General features: G+C 43.4%; 3 protein-coding genes across 3 annotated transcripts; 1 reads left to right on the forward strand and 2 right to left on the reverse strand.

Moving 5' to 3' along the window:
• Nucleotides 1-2710: 2710 nt before the first annotated feature.
• On the reverse strand, nucleotides 2711-8888 carry LOC105394243. The gene is made up of 8 exons (XM_038111305.2): nucleotides 8214-8888; nucleotides 7752-7766; nucleotides 6806-6923; nucleotides 6052-6111; nucleotides 5332-5419; nucleotides 4170-4292; nucleotides 3803-3958; nucleotides 2711-3074 (listed from the first exon to the last, which is right to left on the reverse strand). The coding sequence occupies exons 1-8, from the start codon at nucleotides 8506-8508 to the stop codon at nucleotides 2916-2918; spliced, it is 1014 nt and encodes a 337-aa protein (XP_037967233.2). The 5' UTR covers nucleotides 8509-8888; the 3' UTR covers nucleotides 2711-2915.
• Nucleotides 8889-10407: 1519 nt separating this feature from the next.
• Nucleotides 10408-11954, reverse strand: LOC125490879 (alpha-(1,3)-fucosyltransferase C-like). Its single transcript, XM_048631281.1, has one exon. It carries the CDS (start codon nucleotides 11816-11818, stop codon nucleotides 10688-10690), a length of 1131 nt encoding a protein of 376 aa, XP_048487238.1. The 5' UTR covers nucleotides 11819-11954; the 3' UTR covers nucleotides 10408-10687.
• A 1416-nt stretch (nucleotides 11955-13370) lies between these two features.
• LOC119692600 lies at nucleotides 13371-19051 on the forward strand. Its single transcript, XM_048631173.1, has 2 exons — nucleotides 13371-14162; nucleotides 14273-19051. Exons 1-2 carry the CDS (start codon nucleotides 13371-13373, stop codon nucleotides 19049-19051), a joined length of 5571 nt encoding a protein of 1856 aa, XP_048487130.1.
• Nucleotides 19052-20958: the final 1907 nt, after the last annotated feature.

The raw sequence follows: 20958 nt of genomic DNA on the forward strand, positions 1-20958 counted from the left end.
TTTTTAGCTTTAGTGCCAATTTCACCATTCCCTGTTAGAGCATAACCAGGGAGTAATGGTTAACTTTTGACACATCTGTCATGAATTTTATATGGAGATGACGTTTAATTTATAAATCAATCCCTGTCGGTTAGATAAACGAGAATGGTGAAATTGGCACTTAACCTTTTGCGTCCCGTAATCGCGATATGACAGTTTTGGAAAAAAACGCATTAAAACGGAAGCTATGAGTTATTTTCCATCAGCGCTCGGTAACCACTGTAATCCTCATGGATAACATTATTAAATAAACTGACGTAGATATTTATGCTGCAGTAATCGATAGTGATTGATTACATTACTCATAAAGATAAGATTAAAGATAAAATACTCCTTTTCGTACATAAACAGATTGATAAAGAAATAAATAATGTTATTACAATAATATTATGTGAAGACATATTCTTACACACGGTCATCCGACCCGAAGATATATAGACAGAGCCTGTAATAATAATATGGTTATCGAACAGCTGCTGATATACCTCTATATACCTGCACAGATTATTATAATGTATGTAATATCTATCTATGTATCCAAACACCAGTAAATACATGTCTTTAAACAAATATCTGCCCCGATCGGGGATCAAACCCGGGACCTTCTGCACAGCAGTCAGGGTCACTAACCACTACACCATTCAGTCGTCTTCTCACAGAAGTGAATTCACCCATTGCACGGGAGTCGCGGCGAAGTTTGCGCGCACGTAGCACAGCGCGTGATGAAACTCCCGCCTTAGACAAACTTTATCAGCACATGAACTCGCGTTATTGGCACAAAAACACATTTCCTAGACCCAAAGGTGCTTGGAAGACATCGTTTTAGCGATTAGGAGATAACTATGGAGTAATTTTCGTCGCATAACACTGTTATTTATTTTTTTATTCATACTTTTATTGCACAATTTACAAAACCAGATGTACAATCAGGTGGACTTAATGCTAAGAGCATTCTCTACCAGTCAATCTGCAGGAGGAGCAGGAGTTATTTTGTGTTCTGTCAAATCCATAAAGTAGTATTTTATTACATTGCTATTGGTAGTGAAAAATTCAATTACCTATGTATTACAGTAGTAACGCGAGTACCTTATAGGAAAGAACCTCAACTTAGTTATATCAGATTTGATTCAATTCCTGCCAAACCGTGCCAATTTCTTGGTAATCTGGCCTCACTGCACTTAACTGAATTATCACTAAATAAAACCAATTATGGGTGCCGGCTACTGTTTTGGCAGCAGTATTTTGGCCTTCTCAGAGGCCTTCGGCAGCTTGAAAACATCTGACAGTCGGGTTGCCCACTTACCTGGCAACTCTCTCAGCATAAGCTTGCTTGTGTTGGGGTCCACCAACCCGCACTAGGTCAGCGTGGTGGACTAGGCCTAAGACCCTTCTTAATTGGAAGGAGGCCCGTGCCCCAGCAGTGGGGACCTGATGGGTTGCCGGTTGAGATGATGATGGAACCAATTAAATAACAAGCAGTGTTAGTTAGTAGACGGTCGAATGGCGTAGTGGTTAGTGGCCCTGAATGCTATGCCGAAGGCCCCGGGTTCGATTCCCGACTGGGGCAGATATTTGTTTAAAGACAGATATTTGTATTCGGGTCTTGGGTGTTGATATATAATATGTATCTGTCTATGTATTTGTGTACCTACATATATCAGTTGTCCGATACCCATAACACAGGCTTTGCCTAGCTTGGGGTCGGATGGCCGACATGGCCGTGTGTAAGATGTCCCCACATATTTATTTATAGTATTGAGCGCGGTATTCTGCAATTCCAATTTCAACCAATTCTTCTTAATATTACACTACCTACGATGCTTTAAAAAAATGCAATCTTATAGCAGAGCTAACCTCAGTTGATGAAACCGTTTTCAGTCGGCGGATACTTTCAAATGACTTTTATCCGGCGAAGTCCGGAAGTCACGTCCGTCCGTCATTCCACGCGCGTCCGGACAAAGGTTGCCGGATATCCGGATGAATTTATGATTTAAATTTTTAAATTCCAGTTGTTGAAACATAAATGGGAGTAGGTTATTACCTACGCATTTTGCTACTTGTTAATACGGTTGCTCTTTACTTGCACCAAAAAAAAAAATACACAAGAGGGTTAAAACCGCCCTTTCGTATTTTTTATTGTTTACATATAGCAATCTCTACCAAGCAATCTTTGGATGGAAAATCATGCGTATAAAATATTAAATGTATTTATTATAAATATACATCTTCATTGAAAATTTGAAACAGTATTTCAAATTACACTGTACTCCTAACTTTGAATCATGCACATGCACACACACTTTGCTTACTCCTTTTGTTATTTAATGTATGTTGTGTGTTTTGTTCAATAAAGTTATATTGTATTGTATTGTATTGTATTGACTCATAATATTATGCCTACATAATAATCTAAGTAAATTAAGTATGTACCTACCTACCTATCTATACTCATTACTATCTTATGTATGACGCGATGTAACTGAAGAAGCCTGATAGAAAAAAAATCCTTTACCAGTGTGTTAAAAAAACCAATAAATTTTAAAAATAAAATAAATATATTCAAAAATTCATGAATACCAGTAGCTGGAACAAATAGGTACCCCATCTTATTATTATTATTAATTTCTATTTTTTTTTTTTTTTTTTTAAATCATTTCCAAATAGTAAAGCCGATTGAGAAGACAAAAAATTTAATTATTCGCACGCTAACAAGTCAAATTTGTAATATGCAAAATGACAAAACTACGCCGCCAGTCGATTTTCACCAAACAATTTTAAGTTCTGACAGTGTTAATTTTAAAATTAGTACCTTCTGAATAGCTGTAACTGTAAAACATTTCCCCTTCCCCAATCGCGGCACAGATCCTCCGTACCTTTTATCCTGAATCACCCGTCAACCCACCAATGAGCATAAGTAATTTTAGGAAAATGTTGACTACGCTCGTGTATAGCATGTACGCTGCATATGCCCACTCGTCGGTCGTAAGTTCGACGCTTTTCCCACCAAGTATCATCTGTAGTTCTATTATTAATGCCTGAAAACAAAAAAAAACGTTATTTTTTACCACTAAACTTGTCTAAAGTAGTCGTTATAGCTAAATCTGAACGTCAGACAGAACGGCTAGCACGGGGCGTAATTAAGACGTGACAAAAGTTATCCGTCGCGCTCGCTCTTCAGGCTGCGCGATGTGAGTGAGCGCGATGAAAAACTTTTGTCGCGTCTTAATTGCGCCCCGTGCTAGCCCTTCTGAACGTATTTTAGAATTTGGGTCTTAAGGTAAGCGTCTACCTTTAGGCATCGTACGCAACGGACGGATAACATTCAGTATTGTTTGTATAGAAATTCACAAAAGTGCGTTCACTACATCGGCATTGCCGACGCCGTTTCTCCATACATTTATGACAATCCTTTTGGTGCGATACGAACGAAACCGATAGGTGCACACTTACCTTAAATCAGACGACGTGTCTCGTCACTTGTATTTTCTATACATTGCTATGGACGGTTTGCCGAGCGTCTTATATAAATTATACATACATGTATATTAGCATTAAGTGGCAATAAGCCACCTTAAGCCCCAATTTCTCCATAGTCGGTTATCCAACCGACCAGGGATGGTTAGTCAATTATACGTCATCTCCATACAAAATACTTGATGTGTCAAAAGTCAACCACTTATACCTGGTTATGCTTTAACCAACTATAAAGAAATTGGCTCTGATGCTAATAATTATCATAGAGATACTATTTTAAAAAACTTACAAGAGACGAAACAAGCACTTGACAAGCCAGCAAAATCATATTTAGAACGGTCAATCGTTGTTTTAATACGAATCTGGCGATCATCAAAGCAAAACCGGCCATGCACAGAGCGATGGAAGCCACCACCACGACTATAATACACTTTGTGAAGTCTACCTGTAAACAAATCAAACAAGTTAGTACAATAACAGAATCAACAGAAGGGCGCGTTCACTCTTGAGGTTGCGCAATGTGAGTGAGACGTTGCAAAACTTTTGATTTCATTTTCGGGTCTAGATATACCATGCTGCACATGTAGGTTTCGGCTTAGTATACCCTTTTTAACACCCTGTATTTAATAAGATAAACTAAAACTACTGCTACTCACATTAGTGCAAGCGAGGCCCACACACACTAACACAACACACGCGGTCGCTATGAACGCATACATGATGGCGGGCAGGCTGTACATGCATACTATTGGCGCAGACACCATGGTCAATGCCACCACCTGGAAAAAGAACTGATATGAAATTGGTGAAAGGATATTGTAAGTTATTAATAACTAAGTAACATACATATTATTGTGCTCACGACTATTATGTAATCCCCGAAGGAGTAGTCTATAATCTAGTAGATGATGCAGGTTTCCTCTCGATTTTTTCTTTCACCGTAAGAGCGAAAGTATACATTGTAATTAACCTATAGAGACCCCGAGACCTCATACGACATAATTAGGAGACCCACCACAGGGCTCAGACAAAGCAGCAGATTGTAGCCGCCGAAATCTTAAAGTTTTTTGGACTCTGGGTCTCAGGAGGTTAAATTACAAAAAACTCATTAGTACAGTCATTCAGTCATGTCAGCGCCGGGATTCGAACTCAGGATATCGGGCGTGACAAGCGGGGTGACCGACTGGGCTACCACGGCTCTTCTACCTAAGTAATATATTGGACCAAGAGTGGGACCTGTGTGTACTGCAAGAGGTGAAACTAATGTCACAATACTACAGTACAGTGCTCCAAAATTGATAATGCGCATAGAAATTTTTGACAGATCGGTTGTTTTCGATTATGTGACACATGATATTGACTCCTATTTCTTTCGAACAAGGTGAAAAATGCAAGTGTTTTTTTAAGGGTCTTACGATTTAATGATTCGGGTGTGAAGAACTGCATAAGTGCATTATTAATTTTGGACAAGTGTATATCTCTGTGTCTTGATTTTTATATTTATTTTCTCGACATCACCAAAGGTTTTATAATTTTGTTACCATATAAGTTGACGCAAATGCTGTTGGTTCTCCGTGAACAATATAAATAAATAATTTATTTAAATATATATTTATATATATTAATTATTTATTTATATATATATATTTAAATATAAATAAATAAATAAATAATTTATTTATTTATTTATATTGTTCACGGAGAACCAACAGCATTAAATAAAGGTTAACTGGTAGAGAATGCCTAGTAGCATTAAGTTCGCCTTTGTAAATGTTTTTTTTTTTAATGTACAGTAAAGAATAATTTAAAACAACTTACAATCAAGACTATCATGACATAGTTCATGGGAGGATACCGTGAGCATTCCGAACAAGCAAATGCGTAAAAAACGATCAGGTACAATACTCTGTGAATAAAATACAACATAAATTAAGTACCTACCTAAAGCAATATAGCAATAGAACGCTGTGCTTACCGGCACGTGGTCTCCCCACATGCCGGTAAGCGTAGCGTTCTATTCAAGTACCTATACAGGGTGTTTCAAAAAGGGTATACTCGCGAAAAAAAAAGTCATTCTCCATAGTAAAAAGTCACGTGACCAACAAAGATTCTATGGAAAATTAATTATTTTTTCGCGAATTTTGAAATTCTGATTTCAGTTTCGGGCTTGGATATACCATGCTGCACAATGCACATGTAGGTTTCGGCTTAGTATACCCTTTTTGCAACACCCTGTATAGGGAGTCTATGTTTAGCAGTGTGTCTAAAGATCATGATACGTATCTAAAGTTGAAAAGTTTTGAGTCGATTAATGGCCGTCTATTGACTGAAAGCTATTTCTATGACAGCGCTGAAAAATCTAGGAGTCCACTCTAGCTTACGAAGTCAGACTAGGAGGGTCTCACAGTGAATTTTATAAAACGCTTGAAAGAAAGTAGATGCATTTTCGGTTTGTTGGACCACTGTGCGTGTTTTCTATACAAACGGAGATATATCTTTAGAATTGTCCTTCATGATGTAAATAAAAGCTAAACTTACGTTCCGGCGATCAAACAAATTATGCCTAGAATACTTCGCCTCATATAATCTCGTGCTGGGCTGAAAATTAGAGTTGGACAAAAAATGAATTGGACAAAATTAGTATTGGTCATTATTACTACTTGGAGATTTTGTATTTTGGACGTTATTCGAGATAAGGTAATCAAATAGTATTATTGTGTATAAACAAAGTGTTTCCTAAATGCAGGCTAAACAAGGGTCTCATAACTCATAATTTTATTCACCATCAGTTTAAAAAAATATATTTGTGTGAATATTATTTTAATTTTTAATTGAAATGTACGTACAACGGACTAATATCTATGGGAATAATGTTATGAATTCTCACGCGAAAACTTTGAGAGGACAAGCGGAGTACGGGGAACAGCTAGTAAATAACCAACACAGGTTAAAAACCCCGACATTTATCACTAAGGCCCTGTTTCACAATGTCTGGTTAGTGGCTACCTGTAAGATAAAATACATGCTGTCACTCTCTGTTATTATTTTTTAGACAGTGACAGCATGTATTTTATCTCACAGGTAGCCACTAACCAGACATTGTGAAACAGGGCCTAAAAGTCGCATAACTTTAGAACGGCGAAGCTGATTTTCATTAAAAAAAATACAAATCCAAAATCGAATGAGCCGTTTGGGAGCTTGACCACCACAGTCACATAAAAAACTCACATAGGTACACGTTAAACTTACAACACCCCTATTTTTCGTCGAAGGTAAAAAAAAGGTAACTTACGATATGTAAATACCAACGCATATCATTCCAGTGATCAACAGCATTACGAACACAACCAACATCACCTTCAGAACAAAACCATTTCTGTCCTCCGGGGTATAGTTTAGGGGTTCCCCACCTACGCAGAGTTTCATATATTTGTATATTAGTTGTATATTATTTATAAGGTTACCGACAAAGCGGTCAAAATGTGCAAGCTGAAGTGACAGTGGGGTGGTCATATCTGCCGAAGAACCGATAACCATTGGGGTAGACGAGTTCTTCAGTGGAGACCACGATCAGGCAAACGCAGCGTGGGACGCCCTCCTGCCCGCTGGACCGACGACCTTAGGCGGGTAGCCGGTAGTGACTGGATGAGGAAGGTCGAGGACCGAGTGTTGTGGCGCTCCTTGGGAGAGACCTATGTCCAGCAGTGGATGATTATTTGCTGATGATGATGTATATTACTTTAGTGTTGGCTTTGTAACAAACCAAGAGTATAAAAGTACAGTAAACTGTATTCGAAATGTTTCTTTTAGCCAACAAAACGTTTTGGTACATCTTTCGTCAACCAAATAGTCTTATGCCGAGTTGCAGAAAGGGACTTTAAGCTAATGTCGACATTAAATCTATGTCTGTCTCTTTCTGTCCGTATACTGTCAAAGCAAGGCAACAATACATTTAATGCCGACATTAACTTAAAGATCCTTTCTGCGACCCAGTGTTAGCGACCTATTTGTCGTAAACTGAATCTATACTTTTTTAAATATAGCAGGAGCCCATTGAACTAATAATATTACTATATCCCACCATACTATGACCAGTCATAAGTGAACCAAAAGTAGATAATTTTTTACAAAGTACCTATAGTAATATTTAGTAACGAAGTGATATTTAGGAACTGAGACTATTAAAAACCAGTAGGTATACTCCGAAATATACAATTATGTAATTTGATTCAATTTACCATAATCACTCGGTCCTGAAAAAAACGAAAAAAAGTTTGATTATACTTTTATAATTAGCCCTAAGTGTATGCATACATATTATGAAAATTTTGTTATATTTTACGTATACTATTTAATTGTGATTTAAAAAAGTATACAGAGTGTTGCAAAAAGGGTATGGTAAAAGGTAAGGGTACTAAGCCGACAGGGGCTGACTCAGGGGTCAACTTCATCAAACTTTTGCTCTACGAGTTTTGGAAATTCGCGAAAAAAATATTCGTTAACCATAGTAAAAAGGCACGTGACCAACAAAGTTTCTATGGAAAAGGAATTTTTATTTTCGTGAATTTCCAAAACTCGTAGAACAAAAGTTGTTCAGAATAGCCCCCTGAGTCACCCCCTTTCGGCTTAGTATACCCTTTTTGCAACTCCCTGTAGATTTTTTGTATATTACCGTGAGAATGACTAATATTTGTACTTACCACCGGGATATGGATGGAAGTACACATTATATCTTACTGCAAAGATGCCTTTTTGTGCTTTATGACTTTGGAATTCATCTTTTTCTTGCATTTTACTCTGAGTTGGTCCAACCTTTTCATTCTTTTCTGATGATATAACAACCTCTTGCAGCTTTTCTTCATTGTTCTGGTCATCTTTTGTGGTTTTATTAATAACGGTAGTCAGTTCAGATTCTGAATGTTGGTCAGGGTTTATATAGATCACTGGTTCACTCGGTTCTTGCTCATTAAAGTTGATACTCTGCATATTTTTCATTCATTAGAGTCTAATTAATTTAATAATAAAGATGGGAAATGTAATTAACATAAAAACCATAGGTAAGTATACAAAATAGCTCCAAAATAGATAAAAACATGAAAGTGGCAAATAAAACGTCAATGGTTCTCAGATATTCTTCGAGCGGGCATGGAGTATTACACGGTTGTTCTTCTGAGATTCATAAGGTTCTTACATCAGAGTAATAACAGTCTGGCTTTATGAAATGTGAAATACCTACTTACTGAAAAATCTGGACAACGGTGGTCAAGCAATCAAACCATCGCTATTTGTTTGAGTCGTTTGGTCAAACCGTACCATACCGTACACGTGCAGTACGCAGAACTACCAGAAATAATCGTAACTTATGTTGGCTTAAATTGAGATTTAGCACTAATATGTTTGAGCAAGTCACCCTTATTTTTGGGGCATCTTTGATTTATCATCTACTTTTAGAAAAATGTTAGGTTAGGCCTACAAACATATTAAATCTAGATTAGTGTCAAATCTCGATTTAAGAAACGTCAATCCATATAAATTTATTGCTTAAGTCGAGATTTAACACTGGTGGAATTTCACCAAACGCTAAACGTATTTAGTAGCCTGTCAAACGTCTGTCAGTTAGTATAAAATGTAAGGGCTATTTGCACAACAAAGTTAAATAAAATTAAATATTTTGTCTCTTGCTCTGACAGTATAATGTCAGAGCAAGAGGTCATAGATTTAATTTTATTTAACTTTGTTGTGCAAGACGCCCTTAGTATTTAAAATTTGATTTAAATACAATTTTAAATACGTTTAGCGTTTGGTAAAACTGACCCTAATCTAGATTTAATACGTTTGTGCAAGTCGCCTTCGGTCTCTCTCTGGACTCTCAGGATTTCAGTACTTGAAATGGGGATGATACTTATATATTATATATATTATGTATACACGGCAGCAGATACGTTGATTATATAGTTGGTCTCATAAATTAGTATGTTTTCGAGTAAGTATCTATGTCGGGTTCTAATAAAAATGATAACTAAAGAAAATTTAAAAATATTTAATGATTCAGAATAATTAAAATCAACATGTAACTAAATAAAAGAAGGATGTTATAAAAAAAATAAAAAACATGTAAGAAAACAATATTATCACTGTAATAAACATAAATATTTTTTTAATTCATAAGTAACCATATATACATATTTCTGTTTCACTTATATCTATTATTATAGTTTCTTTCTCCAGTATTTTTCTCCAGTATCTAGGTATTTTGGCTTAAAATATTAAACTGTTACCTATATACTTACCTACATTACCTAAACTGTCTAAATTTAATTAGATTAGATTTAATTTTAAATATAGTTGTCTCATGTTTTTTCTCTTTTACATTTGGTAAGCTACATAGTTAAGTACCTAAATGCTGTTTAATTGCTTATTTGCACTAACTGTAAGCTAAGGAAGAGCGGTGCTTCCTGTCACAGGCTCTGCTTAAAAGGAGGCACCAATCACGTTTAATGTATACATGTTCGTATTTATCGCAAATAAACTTTTTTGAATTTGAATTGAATTTGAATACCAAGACGATACAATTTTGAGATCTCGATTAGTTTTACAAGGCTCTTCTCGAATCCAACATAAATATCATATATTTAATTTAATGCACTTGACGAATAGAACAACAAACTAACTTGATTATCTTTTCCTCTTCACGATGTCACTCTATTTCATATCATTATCTACACCTTGTTTTGTTATACCGTTATACAGGGTTATTGATAAATAGACCGGATCCTTTCAGGAGGTGATAGAGGAAGTCATTTTCAGTCGATTGAACCCTATAATGCATTATCCGAAACTTAACCATTTCTAAGAAATTTAATATTTAAGTTTTTTTGAATTTTATTAAATGGTTAAGTTTCGGATAATGCATTATATGGTTCAATCGACTGGAAATGACTTCCTCTATCACCTCCCGAAAGAATCCGGTCTTCTTACCAATAACCCTGTATACTGTTATCGTTCTCATTATCAATATATCAGATGTAGGTATATACACAAATGCATTTCAGTCATGTTGCATTTCTAACACGTACGCGTATCTTGATGATTCATGGCTGTAAGCGATTCCAATGGCCTTGTTGAGGCTCTTGACTCATAATTATGATCATACTGATAGGAGCACTTCAATTGCTCACATCAAACACGAGCCTCCATCGCCAGTTTGTGAAGAGTGCCACCAATCTAAAACTTCCTTGTTTCGTTTGGTTATAACTTTCCCAGTATTAACAGCTTCACACACACTACAAAACGGGTGATGTCCGGTTTTCTCTGTCAGATATGTATATTCCGCCACCTTATATCTTTGCCGCCAATAAAGTTTTTCAGCATATGACTTTTTATCAGCCATAAGACGCTTCATTTCTTTAGCTAGTTCAACAGGTCCTAACTCTCGGGCGTCTAAATACGAATTTGGTGGTAGGAACCTTGTCAAATTAGCACCACTTAACACAGCCGGCACTGAACCACTTTCTAACGCTGTGATCGTCTTCTCTGTGACATAGTCCTCGCACAAGGAATTTTCAAAAGCGATATAGAAATAATATTTGCTGATTATTTTCTTGCAATTCTCACTGAACGGACACTTGTAAGTGCCACAAGCACCGTAGATATGAACGTCGATGCCAAGCTCTTGCAATTTCTTCACATATTCTTCTCTTCCACTAACACTGTGACAGTTCGATACTAACCAGGCAGCTGTGTGTGTTTTACTCGCAATAAGCGCGTCAATATCTTGTTGCACTTTCGACCCTTTCAGTACCATTGTTGAAATCCACTGCGGGTTGAACGAAGGTGCAACAAGTTCTTCAGTTTCTGCATCATAAACTCCAAAATAAGGCCACGCTATATCAGAGTCTAGCCTGTACGTAATGGTCATGTTAAAGAAATCCCTTCTTCGTTCAGCGATGTAGCTTCGTCTCACAGATTCAACACAATAAAATATATAGATTTGATGATCGAATCTCACGCGCGGCGTCCCAAACAGTATTTCGTAGTCTTCAAATCCGTGAAACAAGAAAGCATCGATTCGCTGCAACGGATACAACCATCGGCGTTTGATAATTTCACAGTTGGTGTACTTGCAGCCAGCTTTTTTGAAGTCTTCCGGTGTACCGTGGCCGAAGCTAAAGCTGTAGTCGCCAAAACGCGGCGCCCAGGAGAGGATGAGCTTGTTGTTTGTTGGCACCGGAGGATCGGGGCGGCAGTAGTTTGACGTCAGCCACACTGCACTTGATGCGATCAATAATGAGAAAACCCCTCGCATTTCCGTAATTTCACAGCACAAAATACTTAGCGGTGTGTTAGTCCAACGCACGCTTCCACACTGTCACATAAATCCGAATCGTGAATATTTGCGATCTTTGATAAGCCAAGTTGTTATCTTCATTGTTACGCTGTCGGCGTCTACAAATATACATACTGAGTGTGTGAGTACCGACTTCGTACGGAACGATGGCGTCATTTAATTGGAACATTATTTTTCTTGTCAATTAGACTAATTAGAGAAAGTGTGCACTCGTGTTATTATAGTTCAATACTGCGTTTCTGGCAATTACATTTCGATAACAACGCTTCACTTACTGATCAACACTCTCACACCGTTAATACAAATAATAACCATGACTTTAAATTTCAGGAACAGGATATATTGCTCTCATGCCGAGTTGCAGAAAGAGACTTTAAGCTAATGTCGACATTAAATCTATGTCTGTCTCTTTCTGTCCGTATACTGTCAAAGCAAGGCAACAATACATTTAAGGGCCGGTACAGGGTGAAGTGCCCCGCCAAATTTGGGTTTTCAATGCTCTTCACACAGCACACGCAGTGACACGCACACATGTAAGTTTGCACAGTGGGTCGATAAACTTTTACTCGCCATTTTTATTGACAATTATTTTTAAGTAGTGATTTGAGGGTAAGTATAATTTTTAATTACACTGGTAAGTACCAGGAAAGAGTAGGGGTGCCACTTTTCTCCATACTCGGCACCCGATTAGCTTTCTAAACAAATGTGGTATTTACTTGTAGAAAGGTAACTACAGGTATTAAAGTGTAAATAATAAGTTATACTAAGGGTATACTAAGCCGAAAAGGGATGACTCAAGGGGTCATTCTGAACAACTTTTGTTCTACGAGTTTTGCAAATTCGCGAAAAAAAATATTCGTTTTCTGTTCAAGACTGTTTAGTTTAGTTGATGATTTAATTGTTTATAATTATTTGTTTGTTTGTTTAATAAAGTTTATTTGGTTATGTTTATAGGTAGGTAGAGATTTAACATAGTTATTGTTTGAAGTAGGTATAATATCTGGTAATAGTTTTAATAGTTTGTAAATATACCTAGTATAAGTTGTTTATTAATAAATAAACTGTGAGGCTTGTTAGGCGCGATAATAGATAGTAGATAGTACCAATGAGGGCGCTTATGGTGCAAAGCGCTCTGATTGGTCGACGCATTACTTGCCCCGCCTCCCACCGCCCGCGCGGCGGAGAGCGCATTTAAATATAGGCGGTCCGGGCCGCCTCGATCATTCCGCTCGCAGCCTCCAAGAAGCAAAGAAGCCTCCTAACAATAGAAGAAAAAAGCCTTCTCATTTCAAGCACCTGCCCTGCCCTACAAGAAAGAAGAATCCCTGCTTGCTCTTCGATCAGCTTCACAAACGATTTTCACAAACGATTTTCGCAAACGATTTCTACAAACGATTTTAATGTGACGTGCTGTATCGAAGGGGTGCGTCACATTTTCTGGTCCATTCGAGCCGTATTGTGGACCAAGCACATTTTCTGGTCCATTCGAGCGCCGGATTGAAGATCAAGCATGGTGAACACAAGAAGCGCCTCCAAGTCAGCCTCGGTAGCCGGTGCCACGGACAGCACCGGTACTGAGGCCACCGCGACGACGGCAACCACGAGCAGCGGGGATACCTACACGTCGACGGGAGCATCCACGGACACATCGAACGAAGCATCAAGCACTGCGGCCGCCTCAGAAGTCACGGCGCCCGCCTCCGCTACAGCCCGTGTCCCTGCCCCCGCGCCCCCCGCGCCTACCCCTGCGACGCCGAAGCCCGTCAAGCCGCACACGCCACGTCGCGCATGTTCAAATGCGTCTTCAAAGGGTCGCCGCCGGGAGTTGCTGAAGGCCAAGGAAGAGCTTCTGAAGAAACAAATGGAGTTAGCCGCCGTACGGGTGGCCATGCTGGAAGAAGAAACGGACGATGAAGAAGATGAAGACGACACCTCCACCATAAGGGGTGTCCGCATGTCCGAGTGGGTACAACAAAGTACTCTCGCGCTGACCATGCAACCACATCACGCCGTGCCGAGAGAAGACGCCGGAGCGACAGCGGGCCTCCCACGCCGGACATCGATGCCAGAGCCGCGCATCGAAGCCAGTCCACCGGGAGCCGCACTGGAGAACGCCGCGCCGCCGTCTGCACGTCGTGAGCCGTGTCCCATGGGTGCCGACGAGCCGAGAGTACAGCTGCCACCGAACCCGTACACGTCAGAGCCGCACGTGTACGAGCCGCCGCGTCCGGTGCAGCATCGCTACGACCCACGACCGAGCGCCTTCGACTACAAGGAGCTAGCCGAAGCCATCGCCCTCGCTGCACGTGCGCTGCCGTCGCCGCGCCGCGCCATGTCAACGAGCTACCAACGTTCAGCGGGGCATCGAGTGATTGGCTGCCATTCAAGACGGCCTATGAAGAATCTGCGCAGTCCCTCACGGAGCAAGAGAACCTGTCTCGACTGCGCAGAGCCATCAAAGGAGCAGCGAAGGAGGCCGTCCACTGCCTGTTCATCGGGACGCCCTCTACAAGAGAAGTGATGGAGCTGCTGTCTGCGCAATTCGGGAGGCCGGACGCACTCATCATTCACGAGATGGAGAAGCTGCGCAGACTACCGAAGATCGTCGACACTCCGAAGGCCATCTGCGACTTCGCCGCGACGATGACCAACGCGACGGCCACAGTGGTGGCATTGAAGAAGGAGCAGTACCTACACAATGCGGAGATCGTCAACAACGTCGTGGAAAAGCTGCCGGCCACACTGCGCAACGAGTGCTACACCTACATCACCGAGCAGCCTGAAGACATCCCCGACCTAGTCAAGCTGACGCAGTTCGCCAAGCGGGCCGCGGCACGGTGCAGCCGCTTCGCGCCCATGGACATCGCAGCGAGTGACCGGCGGGAGCCCGCGCCAAAGAAGACTGCGCGCACATACCACGTCGACACAACTACAGCTGCGAAGCCTGCGTGCCCCATCTGCGGCGAGAAGCATGAAGCTGCCGCCTGTCCGACACTGAAGCGAGCCGAAGTACCTGCGAGGTGGGACATAGCGAAGAAATACAAACTATGTTTCCGCTGCATGAAGATCCGCAAGTACCGACACTCCTGCAAGCCGAAGCAGTGCGACAAGGACGGGTGTACCTACATGCACCATCCGCTGCTGCATGGCGGTACCTACGCATCGACCGCCAGTACGCAAGTCGTCCAATCGCAAGAATCTGAAGCAGTAACAACAGCGCGAGAAGAAAGAAGTGCAACGGGGCTCCTGAAGATACTACAAGTACGAGTCACCGGACCAAAGGGGTCGCTCGACACCTACGCGCTACTAGACGACGGGTCGACGTGCACACTCATCGAGTCAGCAGTCGCGCAGCAGATCGGAGCAACGGGACCGCCGTCACCCTTTTACATAGAAGGGGTGTCGGGCATGAAGATCGACGCCAGTGAGTCGCGCCGAGTCAACTTGAAGATCTGCGGGCGCAACACGAGCGAAGTCGACATCTGCGCGCGCACAGTGCCGGACATCGGTGTCTCGCCTCAGACGGTGCCTGCGGGGATCATCAAGAGCTGCCCACACCTGCAGGACATCAAAGAAGACATCCTCTACGAGCGAGGCGCTGCCACCATCCTGCTCGGGCAAGATAACTGGGAGTTGCTGCTCACGCACGCTTTCAAGTCGGGCGCGCGCGGACAACCTGTGGCGTCACTCACGACGCTCGGGTGGGTGCTACACGGCGTGCAGTACCGACAGCCGGCAGTGCAGCGCGTGCACCACCTCACGGTGCAGCCGCTTCAAGAAGAGACAATGGAAAAAATGATGCGGGACCACTTCGCACTCGAGTCGCTGTGCGTCGACAAGAAGAAATCATACACAGAGGCCGAGCGACGCGCGCTTACGCAGCTAGAAGAAAACACGCGCGCACTACCGGCGGGAGGCTACGAAACATGCCTCCTGTGGAAGGAAGACGACCCTCGGCCACCAGACAACTACTCGAGTACAATGAAGCGACTCGAGTTGCTCGAGAGGAAGCTGGACAAGAACGAAGCTATGAAGACGCGGTACAACGCACAGATGCAGGTGCTGCTCGACAGCGGATACGCTGAGGAGGCGCCGCGTGAGAAGAACGAGAAGATCTGGTACCTGCCTCACTTCGCTGTCATCAACCCTCAGAAGCCGGAGAAACTGAGGATCGTCCACGACGCCGCCGCTCGAACGAGAGGGACAAGTCTCAACGACATGCTGCTGCCCGGCCCAGACCTCCTGCAGTCACTCCCGAGGGTCCTCATGCGGTTCCGGCAACATGCAGTGGCGGTGAGCGCGGACATAAAAGATATGTTCATGCGCGTTCACATCCGAGAAGAAGATCGCGACATGCAGCGCTTCCTATGGAGGGGAGATCGACGCGCCGGCCCGCCTACCGAGTATCGCATGAAGAGCGTTATATTCGGTGCGACTTCATCACCGTGTACGGCTATTTACGTGAAAAATAGCAACGCCGAGCGCTACAAGGACATCTACCCGGAGGCAGCCGAGGCCGTGGTGAGAAATCACTACGTGGACGACTACCTGGCGAGCTACGAAACAGAAGAAGAGGCGGTGCGCATCTCCACTGAAGTCAACAAGATACATCACTTCGCGAACTACGACCTGCAGAAGTGGACGTCGAACAGCCGCATCGTGCTCGCTCAGCTGTCGTCATCTGAAGCTGAAGACCCTAGACTGCTGCAACTGGACCCGGGGAAGCTGCTGGGCATGGTGTGGCACCCGGAGGACGACACACTCTCCTTCAACTTGAACAAACATCGCATCCCCGAGGCAATACTGAGCGGCGAGCGCACACCTACGAAGAGAGAAGCGCTGCGGACAGTCATGTCGATCTACGACCCGCTCGGACTCGCCACGCCGGTCACCGTGCAAGCGAAGCGCATCCTGCAGGACGTCTGGCGCTCCGGCATCGACTGGGACGCGCAACTCGAAGACAACGAAGCTCGAGCATGGAGGAGCTGGATCGAGCACGCGCAACAGCTGCCGCGCCTCGCCGTGCCGCGCTGCTACGCCTCATACAGCGGCGCGGCCACTCGCGAGCTCCACATCTTCGTCGACGCAAGTTCGTCTGCATATGCTGCTGTCGTCTACTGGAGGGTCGTCGATCAAGAGGGAAACACACACCTGTCACTCGTCAGCGGAAAGGCAAGAGTCGCACAGCTCAACAAGGTGGTCTCCATCCCGCGACTCGAACTGCAAGCGGCCGTGCTGGGATGCCGCCTCGCACAAGCCGCCATCGAAGAACACGACTTGAAGCCGAGTCGTCGAGTGTACTGGTCGGACTCAAGAACAGTACTCACATGGCTACGAAATGGCCCACGTACCTACAAGCCGTTCGTAGCACACCGCGTAGCCGAGATAAGCGACACTACGAAAACAAAGGAGTGGCGCTGGGTACCTACAAAGGAGAACACAGCCGACGACGCAACGCGCGACACGCCCCCGGACTTCAACTCAAGTCACCGGTGGTACCGCGGCCCCGCCTTCCTATACTTACCGGAGGAGCACTGGCCGCGAGAAGAGAAGATCGTCGAAGAAGACACGGGGGAAGAGCGAACACTCGTCACTGTCGCCGCCACACGCTTGTCTGAGGCCCTGCCAGACATAACTCGCTTCAGTAACTTCATGCGAGTTATTCGAGCGACGGCACGGGTACTACAATTCATCGAGCTACTACGTGCGAAGAAACAAACAGTGCTGCATAAACGCACTAAGAAGAATGAAGAGGCCGACCCTGCGTGGACGAGTACTACGCCGAGAACAGCTACGCGGGCCGCTACGCCCGCCGTGAAGACAGCTGTGCGGAAGTACCTACTTCTCAGCGCTCGGCACATGCACCGCGCGCGTCAACTGTGGCTACGATCGCAACAACAAGAAAACTTCGCTGAAGAAATAGCTGCGCTACAGAAAAGCGTCGCTATACCTACTACGAGTCGACTGCACAACTTATCAGTCATACTCGACGAAGAGAAGATCATCAGACTACGTTCAAGAATAGCGACTGCCGCCGACATCACCCCATCGCAACGTGAACCGGCAGTACTCGACGGCAATCATCGGTGGACCCGACTGTACATCGCTTGGGTACACAAACAGCTTCACCACGGCGGGTTCGAGACAACTGCGAATGAAGTCCGGCAACACTACTGGGTGCTGAGACTACGACACGCCGTGCGCAGCGAAGTGAAGCAATGCCTGGCCTGCCGCATACGGAAGGCCACACCTGCGCAGCCGTCGACGGGCAACCATCCACATACACGGCTCGCGCATCATCAGAGGCCGTTCACCTACACCGGACTCGACTACTTTGGCCCTCTCATGGTCACTGTGGGTCGTACGAAGCAGAAGAGGTACGGCGTGCTGTTCACGTGCCTCACCACTCGAGCAGTACACCTCGAGGTCGCCGGCAGCCTGAGCACGGACTCGGCTATCATGGCGCTGCGACGGTTCATCGCGCGGCGCAACTGTCCCTCCGAGCTTCACTCCGACAACGGGACCAACCTGCGGGGCGCCGACGTCGAGTTGAAGAAAGCAGCGCTGGCGGCCATGGAGGAGGAGGCGTCGGTGCGCTTCATCCAGTGGCGGTACATCCCTCCGAGCGCGCCATTCATGGGCGGCGCGTGGGAACGGCTGGTGCGGAGCGTCAAGAACGCGCTGCAAGTCACACTGCACGAGCGCGCGCCGAAAGAAGAGGTCCTCGCTACACTACTGGTCGAGGCGGAGCACACCATCAACAGTCGGCCACTCACCCACGTGTCGACCTCTGCAGACGACGAGGAAGCCCTCACGCCGAACCACTTCCTGCTGGGCGCGCCGTCACGAGTGCCGCTGCCGGGAGCCTTCACCGAGGACGACGAGGCCGGCCGCAAGGACTGGAGGAAGAGTCAACGCCTGGCAGACATGTTCTGGGCGCGCTGGGTACGAGAATACCTACCGGAGCTGCAACACCGGCGGGAGCCCCGAGCCACCAACGGGGCCATCAAGAAGGACGACCTCGTGCTCATCGCGGACGGGACTCTACCAAGGAACTGCTGGCCACGCGGGGTCGTCGTGTCTACCTACCCCGGTCCAGACGGCGAGGTGCGAGCAGTCGACGTGCGCACCAACAGAGGGGTACTCCGGCGGCCTACGAAGAAATTGGTCATCCTGCCAGTCAACACTTGAACACGCAAGATTCCAGCTACAAGAGCTGCGGCGGGAGAGATGTTCAAGACTGTTTAGTTTAGTTGATGATTTAATTGTTTATAATTATTTGTTTGTTTGTTTAATAAAGTTTATTTGGTTATGTTTATAGGTAGGTAGAGATTTAACATAGTTATTGTTTGAAGTAGGTATAATATCTGGTAATAGTTTTAATAGTTTGTAAATATACCTAGTATAAGTTGTTTATTAATAAATAAACTGTGAGGCTTGTTAGGCGCGATAATAGATAGTAGATAGTACCAATGAGGGCGCTTATGGTGCAAAGCGCTCTGATTGGTCGACGCATTACTTGCCCCGCCTCCCACCGCCCGCGCGGCGGAGAGCGCATTTAAATATAGGCGGTCCGGGCCGCCTCGATCATTCCGCTCGCAGCCTCCAAGAAGCAAAGAAGCCTCCTAACAATAGAAGAAAAAAGCCTTCTCATTTCAAGCACCTGCCCTGCCCTACAAGAAAGAAGAATCCCTGCTTGCTCTTCGATCAGCTTCACAAACGATTTTCACAAACGATTTTCGCAAACGATTTCTACAAACGATTTTAATGTGACGTGCTGTATCGAAGGGGTGCGTCACATTTTCCATGGTAAAAAGTCACGTGTCAACAAAGTTTCTATGAAAAAGGTTTTGTTTTTGTTAATTTTAAAAACTCGTAGAACAAAAGTTAGAATGTCCCCCTGTCTCACTTGTTTTTACCCGACTGCCGAAGTAGGTGGGTAATATTTTTCGATTGTATGTATGTATGTATGTTTGTAAGTATATTTTTTGGTAGCAGAATAATATTTTTTCTAATTTTTAGGGTTTCGTACCTCAAAAGGAAAAGAGCAACCGTTATAAGATCTCTTTGTTGTCCGTCTGTCTGACTGACTGTCTGTCACCGCCCTTTTTCTCAGAAACGGGTAAAGATATCAAGCTGATAGCATAGATATGGGAAGTACCCCAAAAAAAAATTGGTTTACTCCCTCTCCCATACAAGTAAATTTGGGCTCATATTTTTTCCGGTTATTTTGATGGTGTAAGCAGGGTATCGTTGAATAGGTCTTTTAATATAATAGGTATAAAAAAAGGTTAAAATAGTTATAATTGTTTTGCTTTTACCATTAAATTTGGGGACCATACCATAGACAAAAACGCTGGTCAAGCAATCAAACCATCGCTATTTATTTGAGTCGTTTGGTCAAACCGTCCCATACCGTACACGTGCAGTACGCAGAACTACCAGAAATAATCGTAACTTATGTTGGCTTAAATCGAGATTTAACACTAACATGTTTGAGCAAGTCACCCTTATTTTTGGGGCATCTTTGATTTATCATCAACTTTTAGAAAAATGTTAGGTTAGGCCAATGAGTCTCAGGGCCACTTGCACAAACATATTAAATGTAGATTAGTGTCAAATCTCGATTTAAGAAACGTAAATCCATATAAATTTATGGCTTAAGTCGAGATTTAACACTGGTGGAATTTCACCAAACACTAAACGTATTTAGTAGCCTGTCAAACGTCTGTCAGTTAGTATAAAATGTAAGGGCTATTTGCACAACAAAGTTAAATAAAATTAAATAGTTTGTCTCTTGCTCTGCCATTATACTGTCAGAGCAAGAGACAAACTATTTAATTTTATTTAACTTTGTTATGCAAGACGCCCTAAGTATTTAAAATTTGATTTAAATACAATTTTAAATACGTTTAGCGTTTGGTAAAACTGACCCTAATCTAGATTTAATACGTTTGTGCAAGTCGCCTTCGGTCTCTCTCTGGACTCTCAGGATTTCAGTGTTTGAAATGGGGATGATACTTATATATTATATATATTATGTATACACGGCAGCAGACACGTTGATTATAGAGTTGGTCTTGTAATGTTCCATCAAT

This window comes from Plutella xylostella, chromosome 28, assembly GCF_932276165.1.
Source record: "Plutella xylostella chromosome 28, ilPluXylo3.1, whole genome shotgun sequence".
NCBI classification, from domain to species: Eukaryota; Metazoa; Arthropoda; class Insecta; order Lepidoptera; family Plutellidae; genus Plutella; species Plutella xylostella.

What these genes read in the sequence shown, in the direction of transcription:
- LOC125490879 (XM_048631281.1), bottom strand. Translation starts at nt 11,818, where the DNA reads ATGCGAGGGGTTTTCTCATTATTGATCGCATCAAGTGCAGTGTGGCTG.
- LOC119692600 (XM_048631173.1), top strand. Translation starts at nt 13,371, where the DNA reads ATGGTGAACACAAGAAGCGCCTCCAAGTCAGCCTCGGTAGCCGGTGCC. An exon ending in CCGAAGCCATCGCCCTCGCT is followed by an intron (nt 14,163 to 14,272) that starts GCACGTGCGCTG and finishes GAATCTGCGCAG; the next exon opens with TCCCTCACGGAGCAAGAGAA.
- LOC105394243 (XM_038111305.2), bottom strand. Translation starts at nt 8,508, where the DNA reads ATGAAAAATATGCAGAGTATCAACTTTAATGAGCAAGAACCGAGTGAA. An exon ending in ATTTGTTTGATCGCCGGAAC is followed by an intron (nt 5,420 to 6,051) that starts GTAAGTTTAGCT and finishes TTTTATTCACAG; the next exon opens with AGTATTGTACCTGATCGTTT. An exon ending in TGGGCCTCGCTTGCACTAAT is followed by an intron (nt 3,959 to 4,169) that starts GTGAGTAGCAGT and finishes ATTTGTTTACAG; the next exon opens with GTAGACTTCACAAAGTGTAT.